This window comes from Scheffersomyces xylosifermentans (genome assembly GCF_036884685.1).
Source record: "Scheffersomyces xylosifermentans strain CBS 12540 chromosome Unknown RJT20scaffold_5, whole genome shotgun sequence".
NCBI lineage: Eukaryota > Fungi > Ascomycota > Pichiomycetes > Serinales > Debaryomycetaceae > Scheffersomyces > Scheffersomyces xylosifermentans.
This window is the reverse complement of record NW_027042943.1, coordinates 818,778-834,829: the sequence shown is the minus strand read 5'-3', so window position 1 is coordinate 834,829 and position 16,052 is coordinate 818,778. Positions and strand designations below refer to the sequence as shown.

The window sequence follows — 16,052 nt, the reverse complement described above, 5'->3', positions numbered from 1 at the left end:
ACATCCCTTCTACCCTACAACGGTTTCGGCTCTTTGTCCCAAGCGAGCCCTTGTTCCCATCACTTCACTGCTTCATTCCGCTCTCCAACATCCCCAACCTCGTTGCTGGCTCCCTGTATTCCTTCCTCCATTCCCTCTGGCATTTGTACATGACACCGTCCTGTAACCTCATTTGGGACTGAAACGTTTGCCATCATCTACCTTCTAATCCCCAGTGGGACCTTCGACTATATTTAGATTTCGCTAGAAACGTCTACAGTTGGTCGTCCGTCGATATATATTAGTCCCACTAAGAGCTTAACTGCCCAATCTTCACCTCGTTGGTGTCGGAATCTGATCTCGTCGTCGCTTTCGTCGTGTCTGTTTCTTGTTTAATCGTCACCTCATACGAGTGCTTGTCACGCCATCGTTGGTCGTCATTGTCCTTCTTGTTGTCGTTGCCGTTCTACCATGAACCCTTTCGTAATAACTCCTACTGACCCAAGAGAAGACCCTATCAGCCCCAAAATAGCAACCTCCACCACGATGTCTCTTGAATCCCCGCTGCCGCCTCGTTATCACCAGGACTTTGCTACTTCAAGAGCTTCATCCTTCAATATCGTTGCCTCGTCTACGATAACGACCACCACCACTAGTATCACCAACTCATCCACAGCATCTAATGTCACAACAACCACCAACAATAACAGCACTAATAGCATGACCTCACTCAGGCAGCTACCATCTTATCGTAACGAACACTATAATACATACTCCGACGCGTCCTTAGGGTTTCCTCCAACTGCCATATCAGACCCTTCATCGACCCTGCCTTCTGCTAACGGGTCTCCCTTGATAGGAATGATCAACTATTCCCCAAGACATTCCAGGAAGAGGTCCTCACTCACCCTGAATAGAAACATGAAGAACTTGTCACTTAACCTCACTGGAAATCATTCTACAAGCAGTTCCTTGGACTCAACCTCATCAACCTACACTTATAATGCATCTCCTCTGCAACAATTACCATTTAACAAGCCACCGTCCCTCAGCTCAAGGCGATCTCTTCTGTTGACAAAGCTGCTTTCCGACGATGGCTCTTCGTTGGGCAGTGTCCACAACATTAATAATTCATCTGCATCGATTAACTCCAATAATAACGGATCCAATAGTATTACTAATACTATCAACAACTCAAGCACCAGCGCATTCAACATTAATCTCCATAATAACAGCAATAGCTCATCTGTACAAACCACCACTGTATTTCATGTCCAATCATCATCTAATCCTATGTTCACTCCAGCAGTAACAAAGACTCCAGCATTACCACCATTGATGCCGAAGCCGAAGTTAGGCTCTTCATCAGACAGCGAGGATACTAGAGCCGCTGGTATACCATTCAAGTTCCCTCCAAGAGAAATAGACTACTTTGGAAGAAATAAGAGTCCGTTACAAGACGATACTACAAAATTACGTAGTCCGTTGGTGCTAAATGGTGCAGCTGTTAAAGCCGACACTATTGAGTCTGAACTTGCTACTGTGACACTCAAAGAGTTAGCGAAAGATGACCTAGATGCATTTTATCCTTTACCTCCACCACGACCGGCCTCCTCCCATTGCTGGAACAAATCTCCTCATAACTACAAGCTGGAGGAGAGCAGTATTCGCCAACTCATAATCCCAGAAGAACTACAGGAATCAAATCAATTGGATGCATACCCAGATGGTCCTCGTGATGTGTTTAATGGCCAAATATTTTTGTACTCTGACCCAGCATCAAGTGGAAGCACTGTGGACATCAACAATTTCGATCTTGTAATAAATGTAGCAAAAGAATGCGTTGACTTATCTCGCCAATATGTGGGAAAGACCCCAGGTCAAGGAGAGTACTTGTATGTGCCGTGGTCCCACACTTCTCCTATATCCAAAGACTTGCTCGCCATCACCACCAAAATAGAGCTGTACATTAGCCGTGGTCTTCGAGTTTTGGTACATTGTCAATGTGGAGTATCCCGGTCGGCGTGTGTTATAGTAGCATATTTTATGCTCAAGTTTAAAATTGGGGTCAATGTGGCCTACGAGCTACTCAAGTCGGGAACCGCAAACGTAAACGAAACTATGAACAAGCTTATTGGCGACCAGGGTAATCGCATTGAAGCTTGTGACCGCATCTGTCCTAACATGAGCTTAATTTTTGAACTAATGGAATTCAACGATATGCTCGATCAAAAGTACTAGGATATCTTCAAACGTGTGAAATATAATGATCAGCTCATTAGGGAGACCAAGAATCTGGATAAGCACAGAATGGCCATATGGATTTAAGATAGAAAATGAGTAATGATATGTAAATAAATGATAGGCTACAAAAGCTCCTCGTAGACGACTTTTCAAAGTAAAATAAGGACGTTCTTAAACAGTTTAGAAATAAGAAGCTAAGATATCGAAGTTCGGTTGTATTATTCCCTACCTGAATAACCTGATAATACAGAACAGCAATTTTCGCAACCGTGGCTACATAATGATTGAAGATACCTGATTTAACTTCCACCTCCTTGCTGATATCTAAAGTTGCAACTGTCTATTTGGTGAGCCATTATTGCCGTACAATGTTATCAGATACTCACCAAGCTCTTTCGGAACTTGGAAACTCCATTACCTTAACTTCAATATCCCCATTCCCTCATATAAAATACTCTTGGCTATAACACTTCCTAATTGGGAAGTTTACATTCTCCTGTCATTCCTGCAGCCATGTTAATTCTTAACTCAAGCTGTAGTGGTCTTCACTGTGAAGATGGAACAATATAGAATGGAAGTATTGAAGTTACGACGTTGGTTTCTCTCGAGAACGTATATTCATGTCAAGATGAGTTATAGAGATAAATACTCGATGGAAGACCTCTATTCAGTCCACATCCATGTTTTCTATCGAATACTTCCTTAGGGTTCCAGACCTTTCCCTCACAAACCAACGCTCTCCCATTTTGCTCGTCTAGCATCTCAATAGTACATACTCATCTGCCACAACTGAAACACTGGAGTGCCATTTTTCAAACATACCACTTCATTCAAATCGCAACACATCATGCATCCCCACCCAAAGCCTTTGGAGCCCTGAATTCACCAGTTTTTGTAATTAATAGTTGGACCCTACATTCCATCCAATGTCTTCACACGAGTGATCCACTTACCGTTGGTTCGGTCTCGGAACTGCTATTCCGACCACTTAAAGCACATGCTCAAATGTCATCCGCACAAAGTCATCTGCTCAAAAGTCACATGACCAAATAACCAACTCATTTTTAGGAAAAATTATATTGTTTCTTTAATTATCACTATTGGTTGCTAGAAGTATCCTTGTTTATCATAGTATTTACATACTTACAGGTGTGGAGATAACGTCCAATTGCACCGAGGTGATCTTAATAGTGGGAATTTTATATTTCCGAATCTATTGCCCGAAATACTTCACTTTAAACTAACATTTTATCACTGTGTTTAAGACGTTAATACTTTAGCCGCTGAAAGTTGTACCCAGCGTTTTGTAGTTCCTTACAACCTGAGACCCATATAACCAAACATGTCGTATAACAGGAATAATAGCTACTATAATTCGCGATATGGGAGTGCCCCACCCAAGAAATACTCTGGAAGTCATGGTGGAGGCGACAGAGAAGGTAGAGATAATGACTCGTCTGGACTGAGCGGATACAGTCGAAGAGCAGGAAATGAACGAGATAGAGAAAGAGATGGAAGAGAAAGAGAAAGAGACTATTACGGCAGCTATAGATCTGGTCATGCAAGTAATAACAGGTACGACAACAAATATAACAAATATATGCCACAGTCTGGTTCTGGAAGTATACCCGGAAGAGATAGAGATATACGGGATAGAGATATGGTCAGAGACAGAGACAGAGACATACGAGACAGAGATGTACGGGATAGAGATGTACGGGATAGAGATATACGAGACAGAGACGGAAGAGACAGAGACAGAGGACAATATTCCACTACTACAAAGAACGGAGGCAGTATTTACTACGGGACAGCAGCCTCGTCTTCTTCGAATGTCCCTTCTGCATCTTCATCCTCGTCCTTTGGAAATTCAAATAATGGGCCTCCATACAAGAAGCGACCAGGCGTTGATAGATATGAATCATATCCAAAATACCGAACAGTAAACGGTCCGGAGGATCGATCATTGCATAAATCACATTCCAGTTCTAATATAGGAAAGGAATATCCAGAGAGGCGTCAAGGGAGTAGTGACTATTCCAAGGATAGACGAGGAAACGGTTCTCAATCCAATTCAGGTAGCTTCAGAGATGATCGAAGACATACCACCAAGCCCGATAAGATTACAACAACATATGACAGAAGATATGATAGTTCTTCTTCAAGTCCTGTTAGTAGACGAAATAGTGATCAAAGGTATGATGAGAAGAGGAACTCACCACAGAATGAAAAAAGGATTGTTTCAGGGAGTGCTAAGCCCATAAAGGATTCGTCATCTATAACTGATCCTAAGTTGTTACATCTCTTTGACGATGACTACAAAGAAGTAGAGAAAAAGGATGATGCTGAAGAAAAGGAGGATAAGATTTTTGAAGATGGAAAAATTGAAGAACCCCAGAAAGATGACGTTAACAACAATGGCTTAGTGATTCAAGAAGATAAAAATGATCTTACTGAGATTATAGAACAAGAGCCTGATAACGAAACTGAAATTCGGGAAGAACAGAAAGAGGAGCCTTTGACCAGTACAACCGAAGATGCTGTTGGTATTCCACAAAACAGTGAAGATAAATACAATGATAGTAAAGAAGTTGAAGAAACTCCGGTGGACTTGGATTCCAAAAAGGATAGTATCACTCAAGACCCAATTTCACAAGAAACCCCTGACGTCAGGAAAGATGTCGAAGACATAGATCTTGCACCTGCCAAAGTAGCCGACGATGACTTGAAATCAAAAAAAAATGATGAGTCGACATCTGGATCAGATGACACAGTCTCCACTCCTCCTAAGAAGACGTCATTTGCTGATTATTTGGTCTCGGCAAAAAACAAAACGAAATCAGCTTCCGTTGACTCTACTGTCGAACAAGAACCAGAAGCAGAAACATACCCAACTCCTGAGGAATCAAAAAAATCGGAGGTTCCGGATTCTGACGAAAAAGAAGATGTTACCTTGTCTGGTGAAACTGAAGAAAACCAAGAGATTAAGGACGAAGTTAAACCAATAGTTTCTGAAAGCCACTCAAATATTGATGAGCATAATGAGAAATTGGGGAATGACGTCAAAGGTAACAATGAAATAGGGGGACTATCGAATGTCGATTCTATTAGTGATACCCAAACTTCTGCGGGTGATACTTCCCTCCTATCGCCTATTAAAGAAACAGTGTTGGATCCGGATTTCAATTTCAATAGTCTCGCAAGTATTCCAGAAGCGAAGGAAAAGATACTTGAAAGTGAAGATGAAAATATGAATGAGAAAAGTCAGAGTGAAGAAGAAATTACTAATGCTGAAGGCCTTTCTGAAGCTGAAACTGTTGTAGCAGAGTCTCCTCCAAGAATTAATAAGGGACGCAGGTTGGTGCGCAAGGCAGAATTTGATGAGGTTCGCCATAACCTTAAGAGAAAGGCTCTTTACTCGTCGGAAGATGATGATGATGACGATGATGATGATGATGACTTCAGGTCTACCAAGCGTCCACATGTTGGTGATTTGGGTCGCTCAGGAAGACTGTCATCAATTCAGAAACCTTATAAATTGAAACGTGATGCAGGTGGACGTTCCATGCTCCAAAGATCATGCAAAAAAGGAAATCTCAATGAAGTGCAAAGCTATATTGCAAGAGGAGCTAATGCCAATGAAAAGGATTTTTGTGGTTTTACATGTTTACATGAGGCAGCCTTGGAGGGCCACACTGAGGTCGTTCGCTTTTTAATTGAACATGGGGCAAATGTCAATGCTAAGGCGGATGCAGCTGGTGATTCCGAAACCCCATTGATTGATGCTGCGGAGAATAAACACTACGAGGTTGTAAAACTTCTTTTAGATAATGGAGCAGACCCTAGCATTTATAATATTGATGGTTTTACTGCCTTGACCAAGATACAAAACGAGCACACCGATGAAGAGGGTTATGACAAAATTATCAGGCTTTTGGAAGAAGCAAGTGCAAAATTCAAGCTTGCTACAAAGGTGGAAGTTGCCAAAGCTACATCGCCTTCTCCATCTCCTTCTCCTATTGTGGAAGATCCCAACGACAACTATTTTGGAGAGCTTATTAAGAAGAAAGGTATTTTCAAATACGCCGCAGAAGGCTCCAAAGAAGTTACTGCAAATTACTTTGTTTCTGGTAATAGCCTTTCAGCTAAGCCAGATATTTTAATTCTTGCTGCTAGAAATGGACACGCAGAACTTGTTGATATAATTCTTGGATTGAACCCAACTCCCTATAACATTGACAATGAAGGGGGATGTGGCGTAACGGCATTGTTGGCATCTGTTGGAAGGGGACACTACGAGGTTGTCGAAAACTTACTATCAAAGGACGCTGATCCATTTAAGAAGCGGAAGCAGGATGGTTTGAATGCTCTAGAAATTGCCCAGAGATCGATTCACTTCGATCCTAGAGAAATTAAATTGATTCATGAGTACATGAACAAGAAAGCCCCAAGTAAGTTGGGTCAGATGTCCACTGCGGTATCTACCGTAGTGTCTGTGGTTCCTTCTCCTGTCCGTTCAGCTGTAGCGTCAAGCGTGGCTTCTGCCAACGTCTCTGAAGCAGTTTCTGAGGACGGATCGGATGCTGACGATGATGAAGAAGAAGATGCTCGCGACATCAATAGAACCAAATCCAACGAAGAAAGGAAAAGAAAGAGCGGAATCGATAAAGATCAACTTGTCAAAAGGTTGAAGAAGACTAAGTCTGAATCCAAGATTAAGATCCAGCCAAGCAGTGTTTTTAAGGAATCGTCTCCTGAGCCTCTTGATCGAATTGAACGTATTACGACAAGAGAACAATCCTCATCTCCTCCTCCTGACAGAGCAAGAAACAAGAGTGTTTATTCGACTGTTTCACCTTCTCCAACACCCCTGACAAAGGCACAAGAGGAATTGAAGGCCAAAAATGCTCTCGAAGCTAAAATGTGGCAAGAAAAGGCAGAAGCCAAAAAGCGAGCTAGAAGAGATATGTTCTTGAAAGCCGAGAAAGAGAAAGAACGCCAGAGAAAAGAAGACGAAGAAAAGAGGGTTATCGAAGAAAAGAAAGCAGCTGAATTCAAAGAGGAAGAGAGATTAAGATTAGCCAAAGAAGCTGAAGCCAAGACTAAAGTCTTGAAGGAGCAAAGAGTTGCGCTTATGCGTGAATTCACGATTGAAAATTACCCTATAGGTCTAAGGACGGCTAAGTTTAACGTAACATTGACAGCTGATGATATAAGGAGATATGCTCCATTGTACATATTCAACATAGACGGAGTGAAATATGTCACTGATTTACAGATTGCATTATTAACAGGTGCGAAAGTTTCCCTGTTTATTTCTACATTTGGTCCAGAGGTTAAAAGTGAGGCTACTCAGGTTGACAAGTCTAAAATCTGGCGTTTATTCTATGAAATTATTGGAATAGATCCAAGTAATTCGACGGTAAATACCCAATCAAGAGTTGAAGGGCATGGACAGTTCCAGAACTTAGTGATACACTTTATCCGCTTTGACGATATTTCTAAATTTGTGAAACTTCAGTATCCCGTAACATATAATTTCGTCTGGGACCAATTGAGCAAGTATTCAACAGAAGTACTTTTGGAATCGTTGCTTCCCTTTGACGATCAACAGAGAAACTGTGTTGTCGACGAGAGTAGTATGGAAATAGTTGTCGATACAAAGAGTATTGGCAAGTTTATTCCTCCACACTTAGGCTATAGAAAGGATATTATCCGTACTATAAGTTCCAACTCTCGACCATTATGGTAGCATGCTACCTTGTATATAAGTGACGCCGTAGAGGTTATTTATGTCCTTTTTATTCTCCATTCTTGTATTATTCCATATTATAGATCATCTTAATGAATTCATGATTTTTATATATTAACAAATTCCCTTTTTCATGTGAGGTCCGTGTATAAATCAATGATTTATAGCATCCAGTACATCACAATAGACAGCATTTTTGCAATGATTCAATCTCTTTATGGTGATACCGTTTCCCTTCTGGAAAGTTCCTCATGATAAGCATTTTATCAAAGTAACGTTTTCTATCATTATTGGTATTTCACCACCAAATACCCCAGAATATCAAAATCTATTCGATGAGGTCACATGACTGAATTTTCATGGTACCAAAAATGCCTTCTTAAATAGTTCTTGATGATACTATGTATTATATCTATAGGCTTTAGAGCACTCTATATCGAAATGTCGTTCAAGAGGTATGGTAATTTGAGCAATGAATCTTTGAATTTACACATACTAACCTGATTTTAGAACCTCACGAGCAGCATTATACGACTCCGAGTCGGAGATCGAATCTGATGATGGATCCAATCCTCTCAGTTATATGCCAAAGATGGAATTCGAATTTGTGGAAGTAAACCAACTGGAAGAGGACGAAGTGAATAAAGATAGCGATGGTATCATAGCAGGAGATATTGCACAAACTAAAAATGATGAGAATATGGAAGAAGAAGAAGAATATGACTTTCCCTTATTTGCATCTCTGGCTGCGACGGTGAATACAACAGAAAATCTCGAAGATGCCACAAATGAACACGAAAGAGGACGACCAAAAGTAAAACTGATGAAAGTATCCTTAAGAGAGGCTTCCTTGGAAATAATAAAGAATGAACGGCCATCATCATACTATTTTGCCCAATATTCGGAGACTGAAAAAGCCAATTTTGCATCTGCTGCCATTTCTGGAGACGATATATATGCTCAAGTACAACTATGGACCAGCTTACCCGATCCAAAACCTTGGAAAGTTTTCTCTTTAAATGAGCATAACAATAGAATAGAACAGGAAATCCTGAGGATGAAAATACGAAAAACCAATCGTGCTGGAAAGAACAGAAGAGAGGAGAAAATAAAGTGCCGTGAGAGACGATTCGAAAGAATGAAGATATATAAAAGAGAAGAGGAGGAGAGGAAGGCAAAGCTACTTAAGAAGATCCACCGTAAGAGAGGAGGTAAAAAGCATAAGAAGAAGGCTGAGACAGAACCTTCCTCTCAGTCGAAGTCTAAACCAGCATCCAAGCCAAATCCACGGAAATGATGAAGAATATGAGACATGTTTGATTCAACATATCAATAACAAAATGAAAGGCATCTCACTTTTCATTAAAAAAAACAGCACCTACAATGTAATATTATACGTGCAAACGGAGTCAATTATACGTGCAAACCGAGTTCATATCTTTTTCTTAGATGCATTATATCATCCACCATATGGACTACCATAGAGACTACCATAGATACTACCATAGAGCATAATATTCAAGCATAGCAACCACTTGCATTTCAAATTCTAATCACTATTTAAATAAACTACTTTACAACCATCTTTAGATATCACAAACTATATAATTCACCTTAATTTCATCGTTATACCCTATAAATCACTTAGTCACCAACTCTCTTTTTAATGTTAGTATATTACATCCATGCCGCAGTATTCCTCCGATCTCAAATATCAAAATCACTAAAATGTCAAATTATTCAATCTTTCTATTACAAGTTATACGTTATTTCTTCATCTTTTTTACTTCTGATAGTCTTACCATTGCAGAAAGTCGTATATCAAAATGCCACCCGCTGCTGCAGTGACAGAAAATCCTGGCGAATTAAAGAAGGAATTGGAGGACTTTGAGGCCTTCCTTGAACCAGATTTCCAGCCTGTTCAATTCGCTAATGATCTTCTCTTAGCAACCAATGGAAGTGATGGACCGGAGCTTGATCTTGCAACTCCGATAAAAAAGCTTAGATTTGACATTGATGAGTGTAACAAGAGAATGAACTCAATTTCAGGTAATAATTATGAAGCTCTTGTAGCCAATTTCTCGAGAATCGAAGAATCAGAGGCCATTCTCCATAACAGAATCAACCCATCTATAGAAAGAGTCAACAATTCTTTTGAAAGAATAAAGACAGAAGTTGTTAAGCCTTATGAAGATGCTTTACGCTTAAATAACGCTTTAAGAAAAATTCACTTGACTTTGGACTTATTGCGTGGAGCTAGTTTCTTTATCTTCTTGATCCAACAGATTGAGGAGTTGGAAAAGACAGTAGCAAGCTCGACAGGAAATAACAGCAAAGATTTGGTTAGGTTGGCGAAATTGCATCTCCAAATTTCCGATCTTTATGATGAAAATTCAACGAATGCTAAAGACGGTAGTGTATTGTCAATTAAACTCATTCGAGATTATAGACCATTGCTGATCACCAAGAAAAGCAGTTTACAAACTCAGTGCGTACAAACCATCACCAACGAATTCAATCATCATGGATCGTTCACCCCTAAGAATACACTTTTGCAGAGTCATTTGGTAGCATTGTATGTTTTGAATGAGAAGGAGTTCTTCCTGGTCTTTGACAAAGCAGGCGTCAATAAACAAGTCCAACAATCTTTGACTCAACTATCAAGATCTCTTCAATCTCCTCGTAACTTTACTGCCATTATCACTGAGATCAAGGAGGAAGCAGCAGAATACTTTCTGAAATTAACAGAGAGCTTGACCGACTGGGACGTGACGAGAAATTTGAAAAATAAAACAAGCCACCAAGAGAGTACCAGTCTATTAAATATCCTTTTGGAGCATTACGAAGTCCAAGCATTATCTGAATTGTACTGGGGAAGATTGGCACATAAATTTAAAATGAATATCGCTGCTACTATGGCGAGAGGAGGGCCAATTGCTAAAAACTTGAAAATATACTATGAAGGGATCAGAAACTCCATTCTGGAGACCTTTGATATCGAGAATGAAAAGAATGCCTTAATTGATGCAGTTGATTTAATCCAGGGAGCAAGGTAATTGCATAAAACATATAGACAATACCATATATTCCAATTCACTTTGGTTAATATTGACTTAAAACTTGTAGTTCCTACTTTGGAATCTAAAATAAACAGTACATTAATGAGTTTTATATATATATATAATGAGAAATAAATGACATGAAGCAACCGCTGACTGTTCAATTACTGGGAAACTTTTGTTTTCAAGGATGTCAAGAAGTCCCTGTAGGAAGGTTCGCTGCCTGTCTTATCTTCAACCAAGCAGCTGTAGGCCCACATTCTCAATGCCATCAAGTCACGCTGTTGTGAGATCTCAATTGGCTCGTTGGATGAACCGCCGACAACAACATACAAATTCTTCCAGACGATGGAGTCGTTCTGTTCTCTTATCTTGCCTATGATTTGACGGACTCTGAAGTTAAACTCGGACTCTTCTTCGCTGAATTCTGGTAACTCGGTCTTTCCTGTTGGGATTGCGTACAAATTGTCAGTGCCAAACAAATCTTCAACAAGACCTGGTACAACGTTACCAGACACCCATAAGAATAACTCACTAGAGTTATCAATCAAGTATAAACCATAGTTCTCCCACGAGGATTTGGAGTCGTTCAATGGTTCTGGCAATAAGATGTTGGTGGTTACGACTTCTTCCTCTTCACCAGTTTCCTCGTTGGTGGTGATAAGCTTTTCAGGTAATCCGCACTCATCTGGCATGTTGTGTAAAGCATAGACAGTAGGATAGATGTACTTAACCAAGTATGGAATAGGCAAGGAACCCAAGTTATTTAAAGCAGCAGCTCTGTGGTCAGATGGGACTCTGTCGGCTCTGAAACCTAAGTGCTTAGTCAACGAGAAGAGCAAGATTGGTAACATCCTTAAGTTGGTGGATAACTGTAATGGAGAAGCACCAGATACATTTCCTGCCACGAGTTCCTTTTTGTATACATTTAAGATGTCCACAACCTTGCTGACCAAGAAGTCTCTGGCATCTGGCAATGTGGATGATAAGGCTGTCTCGATGGCCTTGTGCGTGTAAAGGTTGACAATAGCCAACTGATCAGCAGAGGCGTAGATATCGTTTAACTTGGCCGATGTTGGGACAGCCAAGTTAATCACTCTGATACGTCTCTCTCCAAAGGAGGTTGAGTGCAAGATACCAGCTTGGAAATAAACAACTGGCTTATTGATGTTCTCTTCTATACTCATCTCAATGACATAACTCTGGTCTCTTGGGAAAGTTGGGAACGAGCATAAATCAGAAGATCTGTTAAAGAAGTTACCATAGAATGAACTCATTCTGATACCAGTAGAAGCTCTAACTCTCAACACAGCTTCCAAAGCAATGTCTTGAGATAAGTGGTCGCTGACTTCCTTGGACAACTTGGTGACATCTTCTGACTTGGCACTGGTCCATGCTGGGTAGAAATGAGTCTGACCAGCGGTGTAACGTGGCAAGTTAGATAAAGTTGCAACATCCTGGTAAGTGGATGAAGTCAAGAACAAATCCACAGTGATTTGAGATGAGTTACAGTTCACAGCGAACGACTTGTAGAATGAGTCGGCTGAAGTCAAAAGAGTTTTTGCCTCCTTTGGTTTACCAGAGACACTTGCTTCATCTCTAACGCTCAATTTACCTTCTCCCAAGTTTGGTAAAGTGGCCGAGAAACAAATCAATTTACCTCCGATGTGGTTAATCATCTTGTGACCAGACTTCAAGGCTGGACCTAATGCAAAGCCCTGGTTGGCAGTATCTTCGAAGTAGGATGGGAAATCGATAAGGAGTTTCTCAATGGCAGGTCTGTTCTCTTCCAAGTTAACCAACAATCCATCTGGCGAAGGCAAGAATGGCTCGTCAATATCAGAAACAATTAACACTTCAGTACCGTCTAATCCTTCGTTAAAGCGGAAGTAGTGCAAGTTGGAGTCCACACCAATGAAGGCCAATCTGGCGGTTTTGTTTTCATTTGGAATTCTGTCCAAAGACTCCAAAATGGTTCTAGTGATAGTACCAGTCAATCCGCTTTGAACTGCGTTTATGGATACATCAATGATGAAAGTGTAAACAATAGGTTGAGGGGCTCTAGCCATGTACTCCTTTGGAGCAACAAATTCGACTACAGAGTAGTTCAACTCGACTCTCTCAAATTTGTTCTTGATAGTTCCTGAGATCTCGTCGTATTCAAAAGAACTAGGAATATCATTGAGCAAGTTACAGAAGTTACATCTCCAACGTCTACCGTTTTCAGCAAGAGTAATGAATGGGTTAATGTAACCACGACATCTACGACATCTAGAGACGGTGGTGTCTGAAGTCACCTTGACGTTTTCGTCGCTGACCTTGAGTGCATTGTATGGTTTCACGACCAAAGCCAATGGAAGCTTCGATTTTTTGAGAAGAGATCCGTTAGTTGGAATCACGTTCAAAGTCAGCCTGAAGTATTCTGGCGAGGCGTTGGCGGTCTCCGAGTTAGGGATCAAGGTGGAGTTTGGTGGTAACACCAATGGTGGAGGAGGCAACGACAAGTCTGAGATTGGAGGAGGTAATTCTCTTGATAAGTCCGTTGTGTACAACTGGTTCAATGGGAGTGCAGCTGCTGCGTTGTTGTTTCCCTGGAGGTAGTATGAACTAGCACCTGTTTGTGCTAGTGGTTGTTGAACTGCTGCTTGAGTCTGAGCGTACTGATCATATGGTGATTGAGATACACCGCCAGCAACTCCAGCGCCTGGAGTAGCTGGTTGTTGTTGGTATTGACCATACTGACCGTACTGTGCTCCACCAGCCGTTCGGGCGGCATAAGCATCGTTGCCGCCCACATTGAGTCCTTGGAATTGTCTGTTCACAGCGTCTACACCGTTATAGGCTTGTTGTTGTTGGAACTGGTTTACTTGAGGAACGGGCACGCCGCCGCCGACGGCATTGCCTGGGCCTGAAGCGTACAGAGGCTGTGGGTATGCTCTTCTTCTGCTGCTGGACATGGCCCTATCGAGAGTTTGCAATGAGAATTGGGGAGTATCGACGCTGATGTCTGGTGGACGAATCTTGTCTTTTAGTTACCTGTGGAAAATTCCTTGGGTTGACACGCTTAACTATGGAAAAAAAGTACGTGGTCAAATAGAGTGCGCGGACGGAGGATTACTGGGGGAGACGGTGGAGGGAGGTAAATGTGGGACTGGATTAGGATTAGAGTGCGAGTGAGCGTAGTGAGCGTGGTGGGAATGGTCAGCATAGTGAGAGGAGTGGAAATGTGAGTGAGAGTAAGGAGAGTGGGTGAGTGTATCAGACTGTGAGAGTATGTGAGTGTGAGAGTATGTGAGTGTGAGAGTATGTGAGACGTGTAATGAAGGAGAGTGAGCACAAGAGAAGAGAAAAAATACTGAGTATAATATTGAGTGTATACATACTGTGTTCATAGTTGGATGTAGTAAGTAGCTTACGGAGTGGTTTACAGTGTAGCTTATAGTATAGTATGAAGAGAGTGAGCTCGAGACATGTATGAAAACAAAGAAGGTGAAATGGAGAAAGAGTTGACAGTTATAATACTGTAATGCTTAATGCGTTAATATGTTAGAATCAAAGAGCGATGATGTTGAGTAATCTGGGGTCAAATATGTGAATGGTTGTATTTTCTTTTGGTGGAATGAGATGATGAAGTCAACGGTACGAACGAGTGTATAAGTTAAAGTAGGCAGAAATTGAAATAAAATTTATCTAATTCTTTCTCTCGTTGTTAGTTCTTTCGTCCATTTGTGCTTACTTCTTTCTTTCTTTCTTTCTTTCCTTCTTTTGTGTTTACTGTTTCATTCTTTCTTTGTGTTTCCTGGACCCTTCTTTGAAGATATCACCCACAATGAATTAGCCGCAGAAGCTCACTGGCTCAAAAATACGACATAAAACACAGCATTGAGAATCTCAGTAGCGACAGGATCGATTTAGCGTGGGGCGAGCGGCTCATTTTGGGTGCCAAATGCCAGATCGCCGCAACAAGCGCATAAACGATGATGGGTGCGATACGAGGTGTTGGGCCCGTGTGAACTGTGGTGATAGGGTAGAACGAGAAAAGAATGAAAGGTAGATACTGGTGGTGCCATGACTTACCGAATGTTGTTGGGTATCTTGGGTTGGCGCCTTATGTTTGTTTATTGGTGTAGTAGGAGGATAAGAACAGGTCTATGGTGTCGGTGTGGCTATTGGTTGAAAAATGGACAGACGATCCCAAATCACCTGGGCCTATTTTAGGTAGATAGATTTACTCATATGATTATATTTTGAAAAGGGCCTTTGAGAAAGTCAATAAGAAAAGAGTATCCGATTCCATCATATACCACGGGTTCAGGCCACAACCATTGCATGTACCCTTCTCTCTCTGGTTCCAATAGTCGTAAGCACAACAAGATTTAAAACCTTGATCTTTCTATAGCTTTGATCCCCTTTTCGCCTTCATTTTACATATGCATAGAGGATATGTGATGCATATTATCATTAATCGACAGAGGAAGATAAGGATGATTTCCAAATTGCTGAGAGCAATGCCTATGACGAGTTCACTAGTAATAAATAGGAATATCCCCCGAACTTTGTGCTAATATATTATTAAATGAATCTTATTAACACCTCCAATATGAAAATATTTAAAATCTTCCACTTTAATGCAATTAATAGCTCTTTATGACACCCACACTCCACAATATAGTCATTCTTGCCAGCTACACTCCAACACCATCCAGCGCTCAATTGCTGCGAAAAAGTTGTTGCCTCACTTTTTCTACTAAGTACTATATCATACTACTCACTCCAGTTACTTACCCAGCCGCAACTACATGTAATATTCATGTTTTCGAAACATAAAATACTATCCGAATTTTTCAATACCCTATCTTTTATCATGTATAATTAACAATCCAACTTTCCAACCTTTCTATTGTCTTTCTCTCCTGTTATTCACTTTACTAGTGCCGAGTGCTCAGCTCGTATATTTCAGTCTCTACGAAGCTCATTGTGCGGCTCATTTGATATACACAAAAAATAAATGTGAAAAA

The 16,052-nt window shown here is 40.8% G+C and overlaps 5 protein-coding genes across 5 annotated transcripts; 4 read left to right on the top strand and 1 right to left on the bottom strand. All coding sequences in view use genetic code 12, as the record gives it.

Annotated features, from left to right (window-relative positions):
- Positions 1–450: 450 nt before the first annotated feature.
- CPP1 (tyrosine/serine/threonine protein phosphatase) lies at positions 451–2,220 on the top strand (the record flags this gene model as incomplete). The annotated part of the gene is made up of 1 exon (XM_064918416.1): positions 451–2,220. The coding sequence occupies one exon, from the start codon at positions 451–453 to the stop codon at positions 2,218–2,220; it is 1,770 nt and encodes a 589-aa protein (XP_064773708.1).
- A 3,253-nt stretch (positions 2,221–5,473) lies between these two features.
- On the top strand, positions 5,474–7,975 carry RJT20DRAFT_97227 (uncharacterized protein; the record flags this gene model as incomplete). Its single annotated transcript, XM_064921666.1, has 1 exon — positions 5,474–7,975. One exon carries the CDS (start codon positions 5,474–5,476, stop codon positions 7,973–7,975), a length of 2,502 nt encoding a protein of 833 aa, XP_064773707.1.
- A 419-nt stretch (positions 7,976–8,394) lies between these two features.
- On the top strand, positions 8,395–9,605 carry RJT20DRAFT_128915 (uncharacterized protein). The gene is made up of 2 exons (XM_064917382.1): positions 8,395–8,430; positions 8,486–9,605. Exons 1-2 carry the CDS (start codon positions 8,417–8,419, stop codon positions 9,270–9,272), a joined length of 801 nt encoding a protein of 266 aa, XP_064773706.1. The 5' UTR covers positions 8,395–8,416; the 3' UTR covers positions 9,273–9,605.
- Positions 9,586–11,114, top strand: RJT20DRAFT_128914 (Golgi transport complex subunit). Its single transcript, XM_064917381.1, has one exon. The coding sequence runs from the start codon at positions 9,802–9,804 to the stop codon at positions 11,029–11,031; it is 1,230 nt and encodes a 409-aa protein (XP_064773705.1). The 5' UTR covers positions 9,586–9,801; the 3' UTR covers positions 11,032–11,114.
- Positions 11,115–14,071, bottom strand: SEC24 (COPII subunit). The gene has a single exon (XM_064917380.1). It carries the CDS (start codon positions 13,989–13,991, stop codon positions 11,199–11,201), a length of 2,793 nt encoding a protein of 930 aa, XP_064773704.1. The 5' UTR covers positions 13,992–14,071; the 3' UTR covers positions 11,115–11,198.
- Positions 14,072–16,052: the final 1,981 nt, after the last annotated feature.